This window comes from Hirundo rustica, chromosome 4 (assembly GCF_015227805.2).
Source record: "Hirundo rustica isolate bHirRus1 chromosome 4, bHirRus1.pri.v3, whole genome shotgun sequence".
Classification (NCBI taxonomy): domain Eukaryota; kingdom Metazoa; phylum Chordata; class Aves; order Passeriformes; family Hirundinidae; genus Hirundo; species Hirundo rustica.
In genome coordinates, this window is record NC_053453.1 from 12,483,436 (window position 1) to 12,503,769 (window position 20,334).

At 39.6% G+C, this 20,334-nt stretch overlaps 1 protein-coding gene across 2 annotated transcripts in view; it reads right to left on the bottom strand.

Annotated features, from left to right (window-relative positions):
- Positions 1–10,076: 10,076 nt before the first annotated feature.
- ORC5 (origin recognition complex subunit 5) overlaps positions 10,077–20,334 on the bottom strand; it is a 66,515-nt gene continuing 56,257 nt past the window's right edge. For both annotated transcript variants that reach the window (XM_040062002.2, XM_058420226.1), the window contains exons 14-15: positions 14,107–14,219; positions 10,077–10,628 (exon numbers count right to left, since the gene is read on the bottom strand). In XM_040062002.2, coding sequence (XP_039917936.1) covers positions 10,583–10,628; positions 14,107–14,219 — 159 coding nt within the window. In that variant the 3' untranslated portion in view covers positions 10,077–10,582. The remainder of the gene's footprint in view (positions 10,629–14,106; positions 14,220–20,334) is intronic.

A 20,334-nucleotide genomic window follows, 5' to 3' on the forward strand; every position in this document is an offset into this window, starting at 1 on the left:
AAAGATGTGCTTTCTCCTGCCTGAAATAATGCTTGAGACTTGAGTGAGGGGTTGAATGTATGGTGTATACTGCTCATGAATAAAATATACTCACAGCTAAGCAACCTCGTGTTCTTCTCTTAGGGGATTAATTCTATTTACCAAAAAAAATTTGAAGAATAATCTTAAAGACTGTTTTTTGAAGAGGAGGAATCCAAGTGTTTGAGTAATGCTGGGGCTGCTTTAGCAGAGGGGATGGCAGGGAAGGAGCCAGGGAGGACATCGAGCCTCACAGTGGTCATGGCAGGTACCTCAGCACTGCCCCTCTGTGCAGAGGAACAGAAGCCCCTGTGCATCCTGCCGGCAGACACAGCTCCGAGGACAGGCACAGGGAAACTCACCTTCACAGCAGAAGCTGTGCTGAAGATCTGCCTCTTCTAAGCAGGAGGCTCATGCTGTCACTCTGACACTTCAGAGGAGGTTGTGAGAATGGCCCAACACCGTAGAACTTCAACCTTCCCCGCTTGTGCCTGGGGTACCCAGCACTAAATTGAGCTCCTGATGATCCCAGATTGTCTGAAGGGGTGACACTTCAAGCTAAGGAGGAGACCTCTCACCCACCCCTGCAGGGCTGGCCCCAAATCCTCAGGGCATGCTTGTCACTGCTGGGCTCCCAGGTGCAGCTTCATACACTGCCTGAGATGTAAAATACCTGGACACTGACTGCCCAGCAAACAGCCAGCCAGGCATCTTGCAGGATTTATTGGGAAGGGTTTCTGCACGATCAAAGTAGCACAAGTGTAAAACTGCTCTGCTGAAGTGTAACTTGGAGACTGGCATCCGCACTGTGCCGCTGCACACATGGAATACCAGTGACAGTCAGACAAGAAGAGGAAGCTGCATGAGTGGCTGAGGTCACTTGGTCTGGTCAGCCTGGGGGAGACTGAGGGGAGCCCTCACTGCAGTGACAACTTCCTCATGAAGGGAAGAGGAGGGGCAGGCACTGACCTCTGCTCTGTAGTGACCAGTGACAGGACACAAGGGAATGGCCTGAAGTTGTACTGGGGGAAGTTTAGGCTGGCCAATAGGACAAAGTTTTTCACCAAAGAGGGTGACTGGGCACTGGAACAGGCTCCCCTGGGAAGTGGTCACAGCTCCAAGCCTGACAGAGTTCAAGAAGCGTATGGACAATGCTCTCAGGTACAGGATGTGACTCTTGGGCTGTCCTGTGCAGGGCTGGACTCAATGATCCTGATGGGCCCCTTCCAACTCAGCACATTGTGTGATTCTGTGAAGACACCAAGAAAAGGGGAATATACTACATATGATGCTACAGGCAGCTCCCATCAGCACAGCCACTCCATCTACCTGTGTACAATACAGTCACTTCAGAGACACCAAGACCTCTGGCCACACTGCCCACCGTGGACATGGAGCTCCTGGAGGAGTGGAGGCTGGTATGGAGAGCAGCCACACAGCTCCAGCCCAGAAACACGTGCATGGAGCTAAATGAGCTTCCTCACAACAGCAAGGACTGTTCAAGCCTGAAAACATTTCAAATAACATGTTGAGAGACTGCCAGTGCTCTTGTGTTTGGCTGATAAAGAAGACTGTTTTCCAGGTCCCTTTTCAGTGGCACAGAAGTTTACACTCCTGTGTTCTTGTCCGGGCCCATAACCAAGCCTGTAAGTGATGGATGTCTCTCTGCTTGACCCAAGCCTCTGTGGTACAGCCAGGTACAAACAGTCGCAGGGCTCCCCTTCACGGAGAGTCCTCATATGTAACCCCTTAGGAACTGCTCTGTACCTGGCAAGAAGAAAAGGAACACCCTGGGTACCCACAATAGTTTTATCCTCCAAACAGTTTTATCTCCTTCATCTTGTAATCCCTAAAGTGCAATTTTCTCCTTTCAGCTCTTGAAAATATTTTTTTTTTCTTCCAGCAAAATGGCAGCAAATGATCAAATATATTTTGTGAAGAGTCACAAAAACCCACAGTCCTGAAAATGTGAGAAAAAGAGTGAAAAATACTCTTTTTCTCTTTGAATTGTAGTACTTTGGCTCTACCCGCAGGGATAGAAAATGGTGGATTGCAAATATAGTTTGAGCATCTATTCATTTTATTGCAGGAAAAACATCAACATGTGCGCTGTATTTTTTGGCTTCTAAACAGCAGAGTAAATGCACATCAAACTGAGAGGTGATGTATAGATAAGAAGATATTTTGATCCATACAGCAAAATGAAAGTATGTAAATTTTTAGCAGTTTATAAGGAATAAAGTTTTGCTATACATAATTTTATGTGCTTGTACAGAGAATCCATAATCCCACTAAGAAACATTAAGTCCATCTATAATAAATGAGGGAAAATAAAAACACCTTTTAGATTTGAGCCAATAAATACCTAAAATATGGAGATTAAAAGTAGCATTGGAATACTCCAAGTAGCCAAACAAAATCATCATATTTGTTCTTAATGACTGCAGTATTCAGCACTCTTCATTTTCCCAAGAAATACTTTGCTTTAAATTCTTATTTTCTTTTGCCATGTTTCCCACTTAAAAGCCTGCATGAGCTTTTGTACTGTTGCCAAGCTTATTTTTTGTTTATACACAGGTTCTTACCATGGAGATATGTCCCTGACATGAAGGCATCCAGTATAGGAAATTACAAGCAATGCCTTATTCTTCTAGTTTAATTAATGCTCTGACAACTTGGCAATAAGGCTACAGTGAAGAAAAGGTCTCTGCAGGGAACCTCAGGTTTTGAGGAATAAGAAAGCTGTCAAAATTTTACTATATATCTATAGTAACATATCGAATATCCAAAGATTTCTGGAAGGCCTCTGTAGAAAAGAATTCAAAAGAAAAAAAGGTTAGCATAAATGATGTTTCTTAACCTGCTAAAAAATTAAAGAACCACTTTCCCAGCAGTCAGAGTTGGAACTGGGTAAGCAGCCTATGCTGACTAGTTTAATACAAAAAGAAATTCCAGTTTTTAATGAGCAAGGACTGTTTGACACAAACAGGAAAATGGATTAGCCTATTCCCTGTTGAGACTGGTTCTCTTCTGTGATTTGAACAAGCTAAATGAGGATTAGATCTGTTCCACACAGTGATCCAGATAACCATTCTAGATCTCTGTCCAAACATGTGCACGCAGGTCTTCTGCTCCAAACTTCTCAGCTGAAACGTGCAACAGCAGCAGCTTGGCATGAAGGCAGGAGAAGGTGTCCTCTCTCTCTCCTCTGATTCAATAGTTTGAGGAGCATCAAAATGATATCCCCAACGAGAATCCAACAGCTCTAAAGGCAGCCCCAAGTCAGACCTTGGGTCATCAGAAACCTGTGATGATCCATGTCTAACTGTGAATATCATTTGATATTCATGATCTTACTGCGCTCTTTCACCATCCTCACTTCCCCAGGAAGGAAAATTGAGAAGGAAACAGCAGCACCACCGGACTTTCTCCACTATCTCTGCATCTCTTCGGCTGTGAAATGCAAAGACACAGCTCTTTTCTGATGGATGTGCTATTCTTCAGCTACTGATGGGAAACAGCTGCCCCTGGTCACACGTTTAATTGCCTCCCACACCAAAAATTCATTAAGTTGTAACATCTGAGGAAAATATAAACCAGCCACTTATTTATGTAGCATTCTGAAATCAGGATTTCTGACTCCTGTAGTGTGAGGGCTGCCCAATAGAGAACACTTTGAGTTTTCAGTCTAATCCCCTGCTTCCCTACTTTTTATTTTAGGAATGAGATTACTTATTTCTGCAAATACATCCCAAATGGATCAGAGGGATCAGCTTCAGTCTCTTCAGTTTTAGAAGAAACTGGATGGTGAACAACAGAGGCATTGTTGAGGACAAACTCCTTTGCAGAAAGTAACTGACTATTTGCACAGCCATCATATTTGCTTTTCCCTCACTCTCGACATTAGAAAAGGTTTTTGTAAAGGATTCTAAGCCATTAAAAAGCAGCACACTCAGGATATATAAACACATCTCTTTACTGATAGCTCCAGACATGCTCTATCTTGCTTGAAGTGAAGAGTAGCTCTGAAGAAGTTATCTAAGGTTCCTGCACGTGCCCTAACCCCAGGCTCAGCCAAGTGAAAGAGCCTGTGCTGACAAAGAGAAAGCTCCCCTCCACGGGAGGCAGGAGCTACAGGTTTGGTTACATCACTGGAGAAATCGTGTACTTGTCTTTAGTTGTTCTTCTCATCTCCTCTGAAATTTCCAAATCTCAACATGGCACTATTCTCAGAAAGTTTGAGCAGAACTCCCAGTTATTTGCTGTTTCTTAATGATTTGCATCCTTAAGAAATAATCAAAAACAGCATAAAAAATGTAAATGTGAGGAAATGGGATGGATATTCATTCAGCCATGCAGCTGGAATTCAGAAACTGCTGTAATTGCACACAAATAACATAATTTGCCTCCCTTGTAGATGTTTTTGCTTATTCACATCACGTCTTTCCTTTTCAGGGGTGTGCTGAAGTTCTGACACCCTGCAAGATGAAACAACCACTCTCTGCTGTCGCCATCCCAAGCCTGAGATGTTGAGTTGCTCTAGGATGGCAACACTGGGGCAGCATCACAGAGCAGGGCACTCACTTCCTCACACAAACTGCTGGCCCAGGTGGGATCTCTCAGTGTACTGGGTGCAATGGCAGAGGAAGAAAAAACCACAGGTGGGATTGTACTGATGGAAAAAGGAGAGGAGAAAAGCACCACCATAAATACTGTAAGAACTCTTTAACTAAAGAGAAATGATGCAAACAGCAAGAATGTAACCAAGTCTTTTGCTATCAGAGTGACAAACAACTTTGCTCTTCATCACAGTCGCTCTGGTACATTCTTTTGCTGGATTTTGTAGAAACATGCTCCCTCATCTGGCAAGGTTGTTTTAGTAAGAGGTTACTTACATCACTCTTGGCTATTCTCTCTTCAAAACTATGCTTTGACTTGGGATTTAAGGAGGTGCCTATGTGAAAACCCTCATTACCTATGTGAAGACAGGAACTGCTCAGCTGCTGAAATACCAATGCACAGGCTCCAGGAAAGCCTGCTAGCAAAGCTCAATTTCCCCATTCTCCCAGCCCTCTTTTATTCCTCTGAACTCAACTATCTGAAAAAAGTACATGAAATAATGTACAGCACACATTTCCCTGAACAAGAATCGAAAGCAGTAAAGAAACTATTTGCATATTAGAAATCATGTTCTGTAGAAAATCTATGTGCCAGGAAAAGGGAACATATGTGCTGAATTAATTCAGGCAAAGCCGCACCTTCGCTGTACTGCTCAAGAAAAATCACATTTACTATATCAGTCTGAGACTGACATGGGCTTTTCATCAGCATTTCATCAAAACTGAACAAATATGAAATACGAACACCAAGTACAAGATGACACTACAGCATTCATGGTTCAACATTCTGCACCAGGTTTTGGAAAAGGACCTTGCTGAAGCCAAACACCCGCCTTCAAGCACACAACAGACCTCTCCCCGAATATCCAAACAAGTGCTGGCAGAACAGAAGGCAGCAAGCGGCAACAGGTTAATTGAACAATGCACACCTGCACCATGGGGGGACAGACGGCCCACAGCAGCCTTCCTGCTCTGCTTGCTTGTGGGAGGTCCTCTGGGAGATGTCAAACCCAGGAGCTCACTGTGCTTCTGGTGCAGATCTCTGCAAGACCCATTTCAAAAAATAACACAGAATTGCAGTGGGAGGGTACAGGAAGAAACAAAGAGGAATACAGAAACCTAGTAGAGTTCTGGATACTTCAAAATATCAAAGCTGTCAAAGGGGCAAGTTCATCCACAACTTCATCTCCAAGGAAAGCCCAGCTTGTTTCCCTACTGGAGTTGCCCAGCTGCCCAAACAGGAGGCAGTGAACATGTATCTTCTTTCAGTACTTTGTTGCCTGTTGGTGGTAACTCCTTTGGCAGAGCTTTATAGCAAATCCTTTTTGGAAACTGCAACACACCAGTGGAAATTATTCATTATCAAATGTAGTTTGAATCAAATGAAAGGAAGAGTTAGGGATACTTCTGCCCTTTGGAAATATGGGGTAGTGGTCACTGGCAGAGGAAGAGGTGTTCTAGCTATTAAGTACAACACACTACAACACTTCAAACATTAAGTCTACCCCTGGTAGTACTTTGGACATCATGTTCCCACTCCAAGGCTCCCCATTTACAGTCAGACATTCACTTGTTCAAGCATGGAAACACCTCCCTCCATGGCTGCTTGGTTGGTCTTTAATACCATAATTCTGAGCTCCTTGATGTCAGACACCTGGGTGGATACATGGCTGATATATTGCTAATGTCCAATAACAAGCAGTATGACATTTTTCTGGTTTTTGTTTTGCATAGATACTGCCATTAAGCTGTGGCTTTTTAAAGACATAAGTTTTCAGGAAGACATAAATATGGTCATTATAAGGATTCTACTTCTGTAGTTTAAACTCTGCTGGCATGTACAAACAATTTCTGTATTGTTTTCAGATTTATTCTTTAAATGGTTTTAATAAACATGCACAAAAATAAAGAATCAAAAAGTTACCCTTATCTGAGTATTGTACAGCTCATTTGAATCATCCTATTCATAGCAAAAGATCTCACAACGAAGCTGAGATAAAAAACACATGGTTTTTGCTATTAATCTCCCATTCAATTTTCTAGTGGAGCCATTCCAGTATCTACAAACACATAAAAATTTTGTATGGTCTATGATGAGACTTGCTAATCAAGCTGTATCTTTATCCCAATGCATATTTACTAGCAATGATAAGGCTCTTTTGTAAGTTATGCCATTCTGTCATTGAGAAAACTGGAAAAGTCACTTCACCTGTGGTAGAATTTACCTCTGGATGGAGTAAATCTTCTGTTCCTCAGCTGTCTGGGCTGACTAGAACATGCAGTACACCGACCTCCAGGCAGCCATCATGAATCTGCCATTTCTCACTCCTCCCTGCCCTCTCTGCCAGTACAAGAGGGAATACCTAATCCTGACATACTTAATTGGATACATTTTGCCCACAGGTCACAGGCATGTAATATCTCCTATATTTCTGCTGGAAGTCCTTCACACTATTCTCCTGGCATGGCTGGCTGTTCCAGTTATGAAAGGAAAACACAGTGCCTGAATGGCCTTGTCAAAATGGTACTTGGTGGAAAAAATTCACCAATGGCAAGAATAAATGTCTTTTTACATGGTGTACAAAAGCATCAGAACTCAGAAGGTACTGAAATAAACAATGTATTTATTTATCTCACCCCAAAAGAGTCAATAGCTACAGGAATTGATACAGTAGAAGCAGAAGGTTCCAGGATAACCAAAGTAAGACAAACCACTGTCCAAAAAAAGTGAATCAACTACCGTATTACATGTGGATGCAGCCTTGCAAGTCCTCTTAAAAAATAAAATTTCGATGTTAGGCACATCAAAATGCAGCTGTTGATGAAGCCAGAGCTATTCAAGGGCACTAATCTCTTCACAACTGATGATAGCTGCATTTCTTTTTCCATTACTTTATCCTTGTAAGAACAAGCCCCAGCTCCCATTAATGTTTGGATCAGTCACTGAAGACAAGCACTGTAAGTCTGCAATTTTTTTCAGTATTATAATGCTTTGTGACTCAGGAATGATAAAAAAAAAAAAAAAAGGCTACTTTTAAAATACATACTACAGCACTAAGGTACTGAAAGTTTTCTGATTAGTTAAATTATCTTGCTGATAGTTGTTGCACAGTTCTCAAAACCACCTGTAGAAGAGGTGAAATCCTGGCCCAGGGAAGGCTAAAAGAGGCCTCAACCATGAAAATGGGGTCTCAGAACAGAACATTGCTAAGGTATCTAGTAAGAAACTCAGCAGTAATTTATAAACTCATTGACATGGCTATATAGAAATATTTCTAGTTTGTCAGAATAAATCCTACTATTCATCATCAGCATAGTTATAGCCTACATCAATCATTTGCACTCCAGTCACCTTGTTCATTCTCATACTCTGCTGATTCAGCTTTAAATTTTATTTCAGTGATAGGAGTCTTTCACAAGGTCAAAAGAGTGTCTTCAAAGTTAGGAGAGTGGTTCTATCTAATGAACCCTCAGTTACTACCTTTTCTCTAGTTAACCTCATTTCAGTCAAATTAACTACACTCCACAAAAAATAGTATCCTTATCATTTGGATTTATACTGGAAATAATCACCAATACTTATAAAGCAAGTATAGAAGAAATTAGACTGAAAAAATACCAGCAGCACCAAGTTTTCTCACTGATTAATTACTAAAACCTTTATTTTATGTCTAATTTTTGCTCCAAATTTAGAGCTGAAGAATTTTGAGGGTCTGGTCTATTTGGTGGGAATGACTTGGGTTACTGAAAATGAAATTTTGTGACTCAAGTTTTGTAGCACTTAACAAATCAGTATCAGTCCCATCATGCTTCATATATCAAAATCTAATCCAGATCAGAAATTATAAATCCCTATGATCTACTGCTACTGTTTTACATGGATTAGCTGACATATGAATACCTCAAAACATCTTTCCATTACAAACTGCAGCCCTAGGTAGTCATACAGGAGATCTACAAGAGCTGAGCTCAGCCCAGCACTAGCTCCAAGACAGAAAGGCACTGTAAAGTTTACCCCAAAGTTCACATTATGGACATTTTAGAAGTAAAAACAAAAGCAGGTAGTAAACATTTTTGAGACAGGCTATGTATTTACATTCAAGCCCTTCAGTAAGTGTGACAAATGTTGCCACCTCATGGACAGGTGCAGGGTTTGATCCAGCTCAGCGGTAGGAAGGAAAACGGAGATGACTCACTGCTGCCCTTTCACACTCCCCTGAGGGAGGAAGCCAGAGTTTGGCCAGAAGGATGCTTTTGTCACTTGGGTCTGAATCCAGAAGTATGGCTACACATCCACAATTGGGGAAAAATAAAAAAAAAACCCACCAAAAAACAAAAAAACCCCACAAAAACAGAAAAGGAAAAGAAAGAAAGAAAGAAAGAAAGAAAGAAAGAAAGAAGGAAAGAAAGGAAGAAAGAAGGAAAGAAAGGAAGGAAAGAAAGAAAGAAAAGAAAGAAAGAAAGAAAGAAAAGAAGGAAAGAAAGAGAAAAGAAAGAAAGAAGAAAGAAAGGAAAGAAAGAAAGAAAGAAAGAAAGAAAGAAAGAAAGAAAGAAAGAAAGAAAGAAAGAAAGAAAGAAAGAAAGAAAGAAAGAAAGAAAGAAAGAAAGATTAAGCAAAAAAAAGTAAAGACTACACACCTTCAGAGTATTTGATCATTTCTAATAGAAGACCAAGAGGGGAAGACTGATGAATTTTCCTTGAAAAAAACCCATAATGTTCAACTTCGGACCTGGCGTGGTCTTTTACTGTCAAACAGTCAAAGGTGAGCACTCAAGAGAAAAAGGTCTGAGTAACAGGCTGCAGGACCTGGAGTTTTCAAGAGGGTTACCAAATTCTTCAGATTCATGAAGACAATAACCTCCAACTGCGGGATTTTAATGCTCCATAAATTGTATATCTTCTACTTGTTGTAAGCTGCTGTATTCCATTAGCTATTTCCAAGGACAAATTTTTATATTACAATACCACATTGGTTATTCACTATGCCACCACTTTTGGGGAATTGCTGCAGAGAGACTGTGTCACCTGTTGAATTTCTCCCTTCCTGATGAAAAGGCAGCTGTGCCATTCTCCTTTACAGGACAGAGGCTGTTACAAAAGCCATTACATGGTGTGTATGTTGTGTATGTTAGAAGTACATTCCTTCCACACGGCACTGTAATTAGAACTTCATGTAACTGGATGAGCATAAAAGGACTATAGAATGTTGAAGCAAAAATAAAATATTTCAAGTTTGACATAAGGACAGAACTTTAAGAATCAATTATTTTTTTTAAAACACAGCTTTGTAAAAATACGGTCATAGTCAACTATTATGAATGATCTGTAAAAGACAGTATGGTGACTAATTGGGAGTTTCCTATGATTGTGATCTCCATATAACAAGGTAACAGCCTGCCTACATACTACTGAAGAGAAAGAAGAATGTGTACCAGCTTGATTTTTAAATATGTTCTTATGTTTATTATACTTTGCTACTCCACTCTCCTAAAATGGTGGCCTCAGGAAAAGCTGCTTTGGCAGGCAATTGCAAAGATTCCTGTGGAGAGGAAGTGAAAAGACTGGGCATACAAACAACGGCTGCTGCCATGTTCAAAGCACTGGGGAGAGTTCATAGAGCAAAATGCAGTCCTAAGTAAATGGGTTTCAGGCAATTTCAGTGTTAAGATAACATCATTAAGAGTAGAACAGATTGTGCTCAAACCCTGCTGTTTATAATTAACACATTGCTTCCAAATACTCCGGGGTCCCTGGTAAATAGTCCTCTGCTCAGATCCACCCAGACCAATCAGAGTATTTTCATCAGGTTCCATGCTGGGCCAGCACCTGTTTAGACAAATCCAAAAGAGCCAAAATACTCTTCTTTCTGGCCAGCTAAGTAGAGAGATGAACACAGCTTGCCTTAGTCATTGTCACAGTGTCCATATGGCTGTGAAGCTTGTTTTCACAAGAAATCGTACAAGTACTTTATTATGTCGAAGTTCACGGTCCTATAAACAAAAACACAGTATATTAGAGCAATCATCTTAACAGTGCTAAGACTTTAACTTGTTTGGAGACAGCACATGCAGGGCATTCTGCACAACCAAAATCAAGCAATTCCCCACAAGAAATGCAAGCAAGGATTAATGAATTTTTCACTTCTCTCATTATTTACAATACCTCTCCTGATAATTTAAACTTTGTAAAATTCTAGAAAAGAAATATAGCAACTTCCTAGTAAAGAAGTCTTATTTCAATAATGGAACAGTAAAAATATAACAAAATTCTTGAGATTATATTTTTATATGGCAAACTTCATGTTCTAGTTGGTGATGCAAAGCAAAGCAACAACCTTTTATGCTATTGAATGTTTTGTTCATCTCCCAAACCACCTGTTTAAGCATGTACTACGTAACTCCTTCATCTGTACTCATTTGGAGATTGCGTTCTTTCAGTCTTGACAGTAGTTGACCCATGTTCATAGTTAAATTCGAAAAATCCAAGAATGCCAATCAATGGGATAGAAGATTTTAATGTACACTTTTGTACTTTAATGGCAGGCAAAATGAAACAGCAGTAGAATAAAACATATAATTATTTTTTTTTGTCTCTAAACTCATTCTTCTGTACAATCCAACACCCAGACTTTTAGGGTTTACTGTTTGAATAAATAATGCAAATTACTGCATATAATGACAAGTATAACATTAAAAGGGTTTTTTTTTAAGCATTCAATGATGCAAAAATAACTGCTAAAAATACTAAGTGAGATTAGCAAGCTGAATTCTTATTTGTTGGACTACAGTCATTTAATATTCTCTGTTCATGCATCAGGCTGTAACCCACTTTTCAAAAAGTTTTTATAAAACATCACTTTGGACAGAGAAAAAGTTTAGAAATCCCCAAGATACATAACAGGAAATACTCTATTGGAGTCTATTAATCTGGTGACAAATTTAAAGACATTAACTGCCACTGTTAAGACCTGCATGACATTGTGTCACTCAAAAAAAAGTGTTTTAATTACAAGGCTTTCCACAGAAACAAAATCATACATACTAACAAATGCTGACCTTATCAACTAAATGAAACAGAATTGTCCTGTCATAACAACTAGGTTTATTACAGACTCTCTGAAAAATCCATTATATTCAATAGACACTAATAGAGCCCTACTTCAGCTGGAAAAAATTTATAAACTTAGGTTTGAAATCCTTAAAACAGCAATTATTTCTAACAAAGAAACATCTAACTTTACCTTCACCTAAATGTTCAACTACTACGTGGTAAAAACCAGAGATGTTTCCACAAAGACTGAGGATATGCCATAGAGCCAGACATGAGGTTCCGTGGCAATAAAGAGAGACTGTGAACTTCAGCAGTTACCACATTAAAAGCCATCAGGAAGAGACACAAGTTTTTCACTCTTTCCCAAAAACAGGTGGCTTTTTTTTTTAGTGCAAGCTTCACTTTTGCTTAAAAAACAAAGAAAATGAAATGACAATCTGAACAGCTTGAATGGGGGTGGGGAGGGAGCATCTTTTTCTGTCCCATTCTTTGCACTCCCCAGCCTTCCGTTAGAAAATATGCCGGAGTAACAAGGCTCAGATAGTAACAAGGCTGAGGTATCTGAAGATTTTAGTGACTAACAAACTTATTTTAGTAGTATTCCAGTAACAGAGAAAGAAGAACCAGAAGATGGGCTGCTTACTTGGTATGCATTTTGGCTGAAATTGCAAAGTAGTTCCTTCTGTGTGACAAATACAAGCAGAACTACTGCACAGATAGAAAATTCAGTTTCTTAAAACCACAGATGATCAGCCCTTCTTCCTAGCTAGTAGCCCCACCCAGGGAAGACAAAAGCTCATTTATAATGAATTTGTGAAACCTTGTCTTTTTAGGGATCATCCTCTAAGATTTAATAAACACCATGGGCTGAGAAGTGTATTTTAATAAAAAATGTAAAAAAGGAACAGAGAAAGATTTTAAAAAAGGGAGAAATAGGAGAAAAGCAGAACAGGCCAACTTTAAATTCTATCTATCAAATTTAAATAGCCCTATCTAGGCAGCAAATAAAGACCTGCAAACTACTTGGAGGGGGAGAAAAAAGAACTGCTTTCTTCTTCATAACATGTAGGAAAAGTCAGTTTGGATATATATGTATACACATACATACATCTACCACATATACACATACCACACATCAGTCCTAAAGGAAAGCAAGCTAAAGCACTGTACCATGCACTGAGGTTTGAAGTGATAGTGTCTCTGACAACTACTTTCTCCAGTAAGCAGGAGCTGCATGGCACAATTTTTGGTCCTGTTTTCTGGCCTCCTCTACTTTCCAGCAACTTTAATGCAGTCACTGAAACTTCTAAGGATGTCAAAGTTGCAAGGAAAGAGCTGCCAAAGTATCCCAATCCGAGGATACATCCAAGGTATAACTGTATATACAATGATCTATGCTGCTGAGCAGATGGTCTGCTGTGTTTGGTTCCAGGGGGAGCTTTTTCAGGGCATCACTCACAAGTGGTTTTTCTGCCGGGAATAGCAAACTGACATAGCAAAGCTGTGGAGGTCCTGGCAGCGTGGTCTGGCCAGACCTGAGCCAGACAAAGTTTCATTCTGTGGCCTGTCCAACTGAAAATTGGAATTAGTCTATCTGTTGCATTTATTGACAAGGCTACTGGACATTTAAAAGCTCAGGAGAGCAATATGTGCATTGAGGTTATGGAATACAGCCTACACCTCAGGTTTCTCCAAAGTCCCACATTACAGAGAAGAGTCGGCCGTGAGTTGGCCGTGAGAACATTTCTCCCTTTTGACCCATGTAATTTCTGAGCTCTGTTCTGGTTATAGCCAAGACTTGCTAATAAGGTGGTAGCAACAGATAAAATTTGAGCCATAGGCCTGACTGCTGCCTTTGTATTGCATGTATTTCTGTCTGCAAATTATTGCCAACCCTCCTGATGGATCTCAAACTGTTCTCAGACTTCACAACTGAAAGCTCTGGATGAACAAAGATGCCGATTTACCTACATCCACTTACTGAATTAGCTTGCATCAATAACAGATCACACAAGATGGCCTATGTGCAAGAATTCTTATATCCTATGTAGTTTTTATATCATACGAGTAACAACATTAAGAACCAAATATAATTTCAGATTCAAACACCATAATGTGCATTTTGGTAATGAAATGGGCTGACATTTAGAGCAGTATTTTCACATGAAGTCCCTGACCTTTATTAAGCACAAAGACAGTATGCCACTGTAACATTTCCCTTTTTCTAAACAAGAATGGACTATACTGACCTTGGCTACAACATTTCTCATAAATAACATGACTTATTCAGTCATTCTTAGAAAACAACCACAGGTTTTCTATTCTGGTCTGCAAAGAGCTATAGACTGAGCAAATACTTGGTTTGAAGTCTCTTTCAAGTCAGCACATGCAACAGTAAATGAACTCTAACAGGCTTACCGGGCAATAGCTCTGATGAAGTCCAGAGATACAGTACATTTGTATCGTGGTCCATCAAGCTGGTCATTCTGGCCAACCATGGATAACAGCTGCAGTGTCACAAGAGAGGTGATCTATGGACAAGAGACACTAGCAATGTTAGTCACTTTTGTTAACATGAATAGCAGTGGCCATTTTATTGTGTTTTTTTGTTTGTTTTGCTGGGGTTTTAGTTTTTTGGGGGTCTTTTACATTTGGTGTAATTCCTATTTCTCTCTGGAAAGTCACTCCCCTACTTGCTCATTGTTCACTTCCACATAGCTCTGCAGCTCGAAAACCCAGGAATCTACATACATCTTGCCATTACATTTTCAGCACTAGCAGTGACAGACACAGGCTAAACCCTTCATCCTTCGTATCAAAAGTTATCCTGGAGTTTTGATCAGAGGAACAGGAATAATAGGCATGAGCTGAGCATTTTCCAAATCTCTGCCTCTGACAATCAGGAGAGACTAGGATTTTCTTCCCTTTATCCCTGAAGATCGCCTTTTGAACTTTCCCACTCAAAACTGGATATTCTTGTGCCAGATCATATCATGTTTTGAACAGATGGATGTATCACTCTACTCCAGATAAAAAAGAATTTGAAGGATGGAAAGAAAAGGCTGGAAGATTGAGTGCTTAAAAAGAGAAGGGCTTGAGTTGAGAGAAATTTGCCGACAAACACACATACAGTGTCTTGACAGAGCCATTGATTTTTTACCAAAATAACAATGTACCAGCATACTTTTTCACTTTGCTCCTCCAGTGATAGCTGTGATACTACTGAAGTGAAGTCATGGGGTGTCACCACTGAAAACAGCCAGCCCATCCTGAATCAGTTAGGAAAAGACACTGCAGTGATTCCACTGTCTCCCTATCTCCTCCCAATACCACAGAAAGAAAGAGATAAACCATAAAAGAAATTTTTCCCTGGCCTTTGCAATAGGTACCATGACAATTCAGGGCAATGGGGTTACATTCTGTGACTAACTGGTATCCGGTCACAGGTTTCAGTTTCAAAAAACCAGCCAACCATTCCTTACTTCTGAGTAATGATAATAGGACAGTAAGGAATTTCTCAAGAATAAATGCATCAGGAAAGAAAGTGTCAGTTCAAATGTTCAAGGAAGCACATTGCTATAAAAAGCATCAGCAAGTTCTTACCAGTATCAATAAAAAAATAGTCCTACCTCAATAATAACCCCACTCTTTTGCTGAAAGTAACTTGGTTTTCAAATTTGTGACAGTGCTTGTAGGAGGTAGGAATAATGTAAAAGAAAAAAATGACACCTACCTATGGAGAATAGAAAAAAATATGGTACCCAAGAATGAGACAATTTTTTTAACAGCCTGCACTTAACTTTCTCTCATACGGCATGAGACAACAATAGTTTGGATGCCAAAATTCTGCAGTCCTTGGAGTTTGTTTAAGGAATGCTGGTCTACACATAGTCACAAAGACACATTCCATTTACTTAATTCAGATCTGTAAATTACATGACTTTTCAAATTTTAGTATTGACAAAATTTAAGAGAATTGAACTCAGTATATGGTAAATGGTTTAAATTCCAGTTCATTAATCACTTTGCACGTATCACTGAATTGGGATAAACCTAAAACTTATTAGGTTTTATATTCTTAAAATACTCATGAGAGTACATTTTTCTCCATTCTTCATTCAACAAAGTCCATATTCATTATGGAGGAATCTGCTGTAACAATTGCATCAATACTGGCCAATCACTTCTGCCCTATACACTTGCAGCTGGTCTCACATCCAGAAATCACCAGAAAAGGAATAGCAGAAGGATTCCTTAAAGTTCGGAGTCAGACCTATCTCAGTTTTATGTGAGATATAAAAGTGACCTTGCTGCTGCATTACAAATGCTCCAGCAATACTTCAACAAATTGCATATTTTCTTTTCCAGCTAGCGCCAAATGCTCTGCAACTAACACAAGGTCAGCGATGTAAAACTCCTTCCTAAAGGCTGACTCAAGAAATCTGAACTAGCATCAGACTGGATGCTAAATTTCATTAATGTTCTTGACTAAAGAAATTAACTCAAAGACTCGATATACAAGATTACAAGATAAATTAAGCTTCTGATCAACAGAGTAACAAACTTAGGAAACTGCAATCCTTTACTTACTTCTTTCAAAACACTAAATAAATGTCATCACAGGGAAGCAAGTGCAGAAACAGCAAGTTCTGACCCTGAGACCAATTAAAAAGACAGCTGTAGAGAGAATAGCCATTTTCAATTCATGCAGACAAGAAACAGTTTTATCTCCAAAGAGGATCAGTATAGACAAAGAGAAAGAATACACATCTAAAGGGAGTAAGTAGAGACCAACTTTTCTACAGACAGCTGAATGTTAGAATCTAAAACACCTAACTTCTTAGTCTTTGGATTGGAATTTAACATGTAGTAGTTACAAATGCCTGGCCTGTACATGGAGAAAGGCAGAGGTCTCCTAAGGACAAGTCCAAAATCCTGACTGCTGAGGGGGCAGCAGCCTGGAGTTTTGTTTGCACAGCTTTTTCAGTGGATTCAGGGAGAATCAAAACCAGCAAGGGAGTTCCAAAAGCAACGACTTCTTAACTTTTTCTTGCTTTATACAATATAGCAGGAGAGTTCTGCTGCTTTTAGCCACAGAAATGGGCAAGACACCTATTTTGTGCAACACTGATTGCAAAGACCGAATTCTGGTAGATGCGGAATTATTAAGTTTCTCTAATATTCTGTGCTGAACCTAGACCCAATAAATAAAAGATGATTGTCTTCACCAAACACTTCAGAAGTCTTCTGGGATACAGAAGGTCCAAATCTCTTCTGACACAAGGGGCTTGAGCACGTGTACTGAACGTCTGACAGATAATGGGTGGGAGCAAAGGAAGGAGGAAGAAAAAGCCATGTATGGTACTAAATCATCACCAGACCCATCTAACTGCTTCTGAGGCTGAGCTATTTTCCATAAAATTGCAATCTCTCTGGGCCTACCTAGTGCATTCACCTGTATCATGGGTTGGCACAATTTTGTTTTCTAGTTATAGGAAAATGTGAGATACTTTTTCCCTGCCCTAACCGTGGAGTGGTTTGGGGAGGAGAACAAGGACCTATCAAAAAGCTGGCCAGGATATTGGCAGCTAAGTTGACCAACAGGAAATGTCGATGCGACTTTGGAGGGGACATTTAAAAACTAATTGCAGGAGACCAGTTTCTCTCTCGCTCTCTCTTCAGTGATCTGCCATGAGGTAACATCGTGGTCGGGCTGGGCTGGGCCCAGCCGGGCTTCTGAGGGCCGCTGCCTGCACAGGGAAGGCTTAGGCCGGCTGAGCCCCTTTCCCTTGCTTGCTGGCAGGGAAGAGGGGCAGCTGCAGCCCGGCAGTGCAGGGCCATGTGCTCAGACCGCGGCACAAGGGGCCAAAACATGGCCCAGCTTAATCACCGCTGGCAGCAGGAAAAGAAAGCCTGCAGCTCCGAAACAACTCCGAGCTGAGCCACCTTCAATGAGACCGAGGAATGGAAAAAAAGGACATCTACCAGCTTCTTCCATCAGCACAACTTCGAATTTTCTTCAGCTCCTGCAGCCTTGCGTAGTTTTTGCAAGCCCCAACAGATTTAACCCTTTTTCTAGCAACATGGAACTTTTAAAGCACAATTCTTCCTTGAGAGAAAGAAGAAAGAAAAAAAGAGAGGGTACATAGAACACACGTTGCATAAAGTCAGTTAGATGAGAAGTGAAAGAACTAATAATATTGGAATACGATTGAAGAAGTGGACATTTTTAACCAGACTTTTCTACGGTAAATTATGAAGAAATGAACTGTTCTTTGCAGCATCTTAGTATTATTTGGGTAGAATGCTATTCTAATCAAAATTAAGGACTGATGTAATTGAGATTTATTTGCCAACTTTGAAGCCCCCGCTCTTGAGTTAAAAGAGGTCTCAGCCTTTGTGACAAAGATGATTTTAGACTAGAAGAAGTATTCGTAAATAATACCCCAGATACACTGAGAAGCTCTGCTGAAAAAACATCACAGTCCGCAAAAACTCCGGGTGGCAGCAGATGTGTGACATTGAGAGCACCGGACTATTGTGTCTTGTGGCAAACATCTTCATAAAAAGATCTTAGAAAGACTCTTCTGCTAAAGTAATGTGTAGTTGTGTCTAAATAGTGAAACGGACTGAAAATCCTAAGTTGTGTCTCGCTGTGTTGTTCAATAAGAAAGTTAATAGTTTGTAAGAGGAAAGAAGCATGTTTTAAAGTACCATTCTGTTTTAGTTTAATTTTTCTTATTCTCATTTTTTTTCTTTCCTCCTCATTCTTTTAATATATGTTAATAAAACTATTTTTGTTAATTTTTAAGCTTAAGCCTGCTTTGTTCATTTTTCTCCTAATCTCTCCCTCTCACAAAAAATTAATACTAAAACCCCTACATTAATTAGTGTTTCTGCCCGGTTTTATTAAATTAAAACCATTACAACCTGGTAAAGCAGGATACAGTGGAATGAACTGAGTTTAAGACTGTGTGTTTGCAGCATAATTTTAAAATTCACCATATTTCACAATATTTATGTCCTGTTAACTCCTAAGTTCCAAGTGCCACCTATAACGTAAGCACTGAAAAACAATTACTACTTCAAAAGTTCAGGTACTGTAAAACTTTGGAGGCAGTATGTTCTTAAATTCAGACACATCAAAAGTTTGAAGCACAGATGGGAAAAATATCAATGCGATGCCAAACTAATTGTACTTCTTAGCCAAAAATACACCACTGTTTTGAAATATTTTTTAACCTTTTTATTTTATTTTTTTTTTAGTATCATGGGTACAATGGCTCTATTTCATTATCACAAAATCTTGAGAAGAAACATCTGGCAAGAACAGACTAGAAACAAGCCAGAAAACCTGTGTGGGTGATACATGAAAGAATATTTATAAGAATATTTATTGAGAATCTTTTGAACAAAATTACAGTTGGAAGAAATATTCTATAGTTGTTTGTAAAATTACTTAAATTGGTGATAATTTAATACTAGCAAAAGTTAATAATTAAATTAAATTTTCTACAGGAATAACAAGAAAATCTGAAAAAACCCCAAACTTAGTGATCAGAAAGATGTAGAGAAACAGGTTTTACCAGTATGTCTAAAAGTAAGTAATAATGGAACTTGCTTTGAAATGTATTTGTGGGAAAAACCAGCATTTCAATGTGGCTGAAATCTTGGACCCAAGGTGAGAATAATCATAAAAGCACAGCAGACAATTGTTCCCAGAAGGAAAAAAATGCTCAGATTGCTTCAGGAGATTCATTGGTCAAACATGGACATTGAAACCTCTGGAACAAACAAGCAGCCCACAAGCCATCCTTCAAGGCAGCTTTTTTCCTATCAGCCTGGACTAACAGATGGGCCTTCCATCATTCCCCAGGCAGACACAAAGACTGGCTTTGTGAGCTCATGGCTGCGTGGAAGTGAGAAGAATTCCAGAAGCAAGGGCTGTCTGCTGAGAAAGGCCAGGCTCTTCCCAAGGACACCACAAGAAGCCAGAAAATAATCACTGAGGTGCCAAACATGAGTAGAATTAGAGCCCATGACACAGGGAAAACACATGATTAGTTTGGGTAAGCAATGACAGACTACCTAGCAAAGAGTCTGGACAAAGTGTGGGTCAAATCCACAGGATAAAACTAAACAGAAAATTATGCTGACTATTTGGGGTGTAAGGGAAGCTGTTTCCTCAGAGATGTGAGTCAAATCTTACCAAGTGTACATTTTAAACTGGACTGGAAAAATATTAATGAAAGGAGAAAATTTTCAAACTGGCAGAAATATACTAGGTGATCTGTGTGTTTTTTTTCATCTCCATGGTTTATAATATTCAATTATCTGTCCAAAGATGTAAAATTAATTCTAACTCTTCAGTCTGGCTTACTGTCACACACAGATTCTTAATGTCAAACATATCAAGAAATGAAGAACTTTCCATATTCAGCACCATCAGACAAGGGTACTACAATCTTTCAGAGTCACATGAATGGTGCTTTGCAGCACCATCATCCCATGGCTCTCAAAACCTGTGCACTTCATCAAAACCTAGCATTACCAGCAGTCACATTCTGGCACATGGAAAAACCTCTGCTATGCAACAAGGCACTTGCAACACCCCATACCATTCACAAAACACACTTCAGTCAAAAT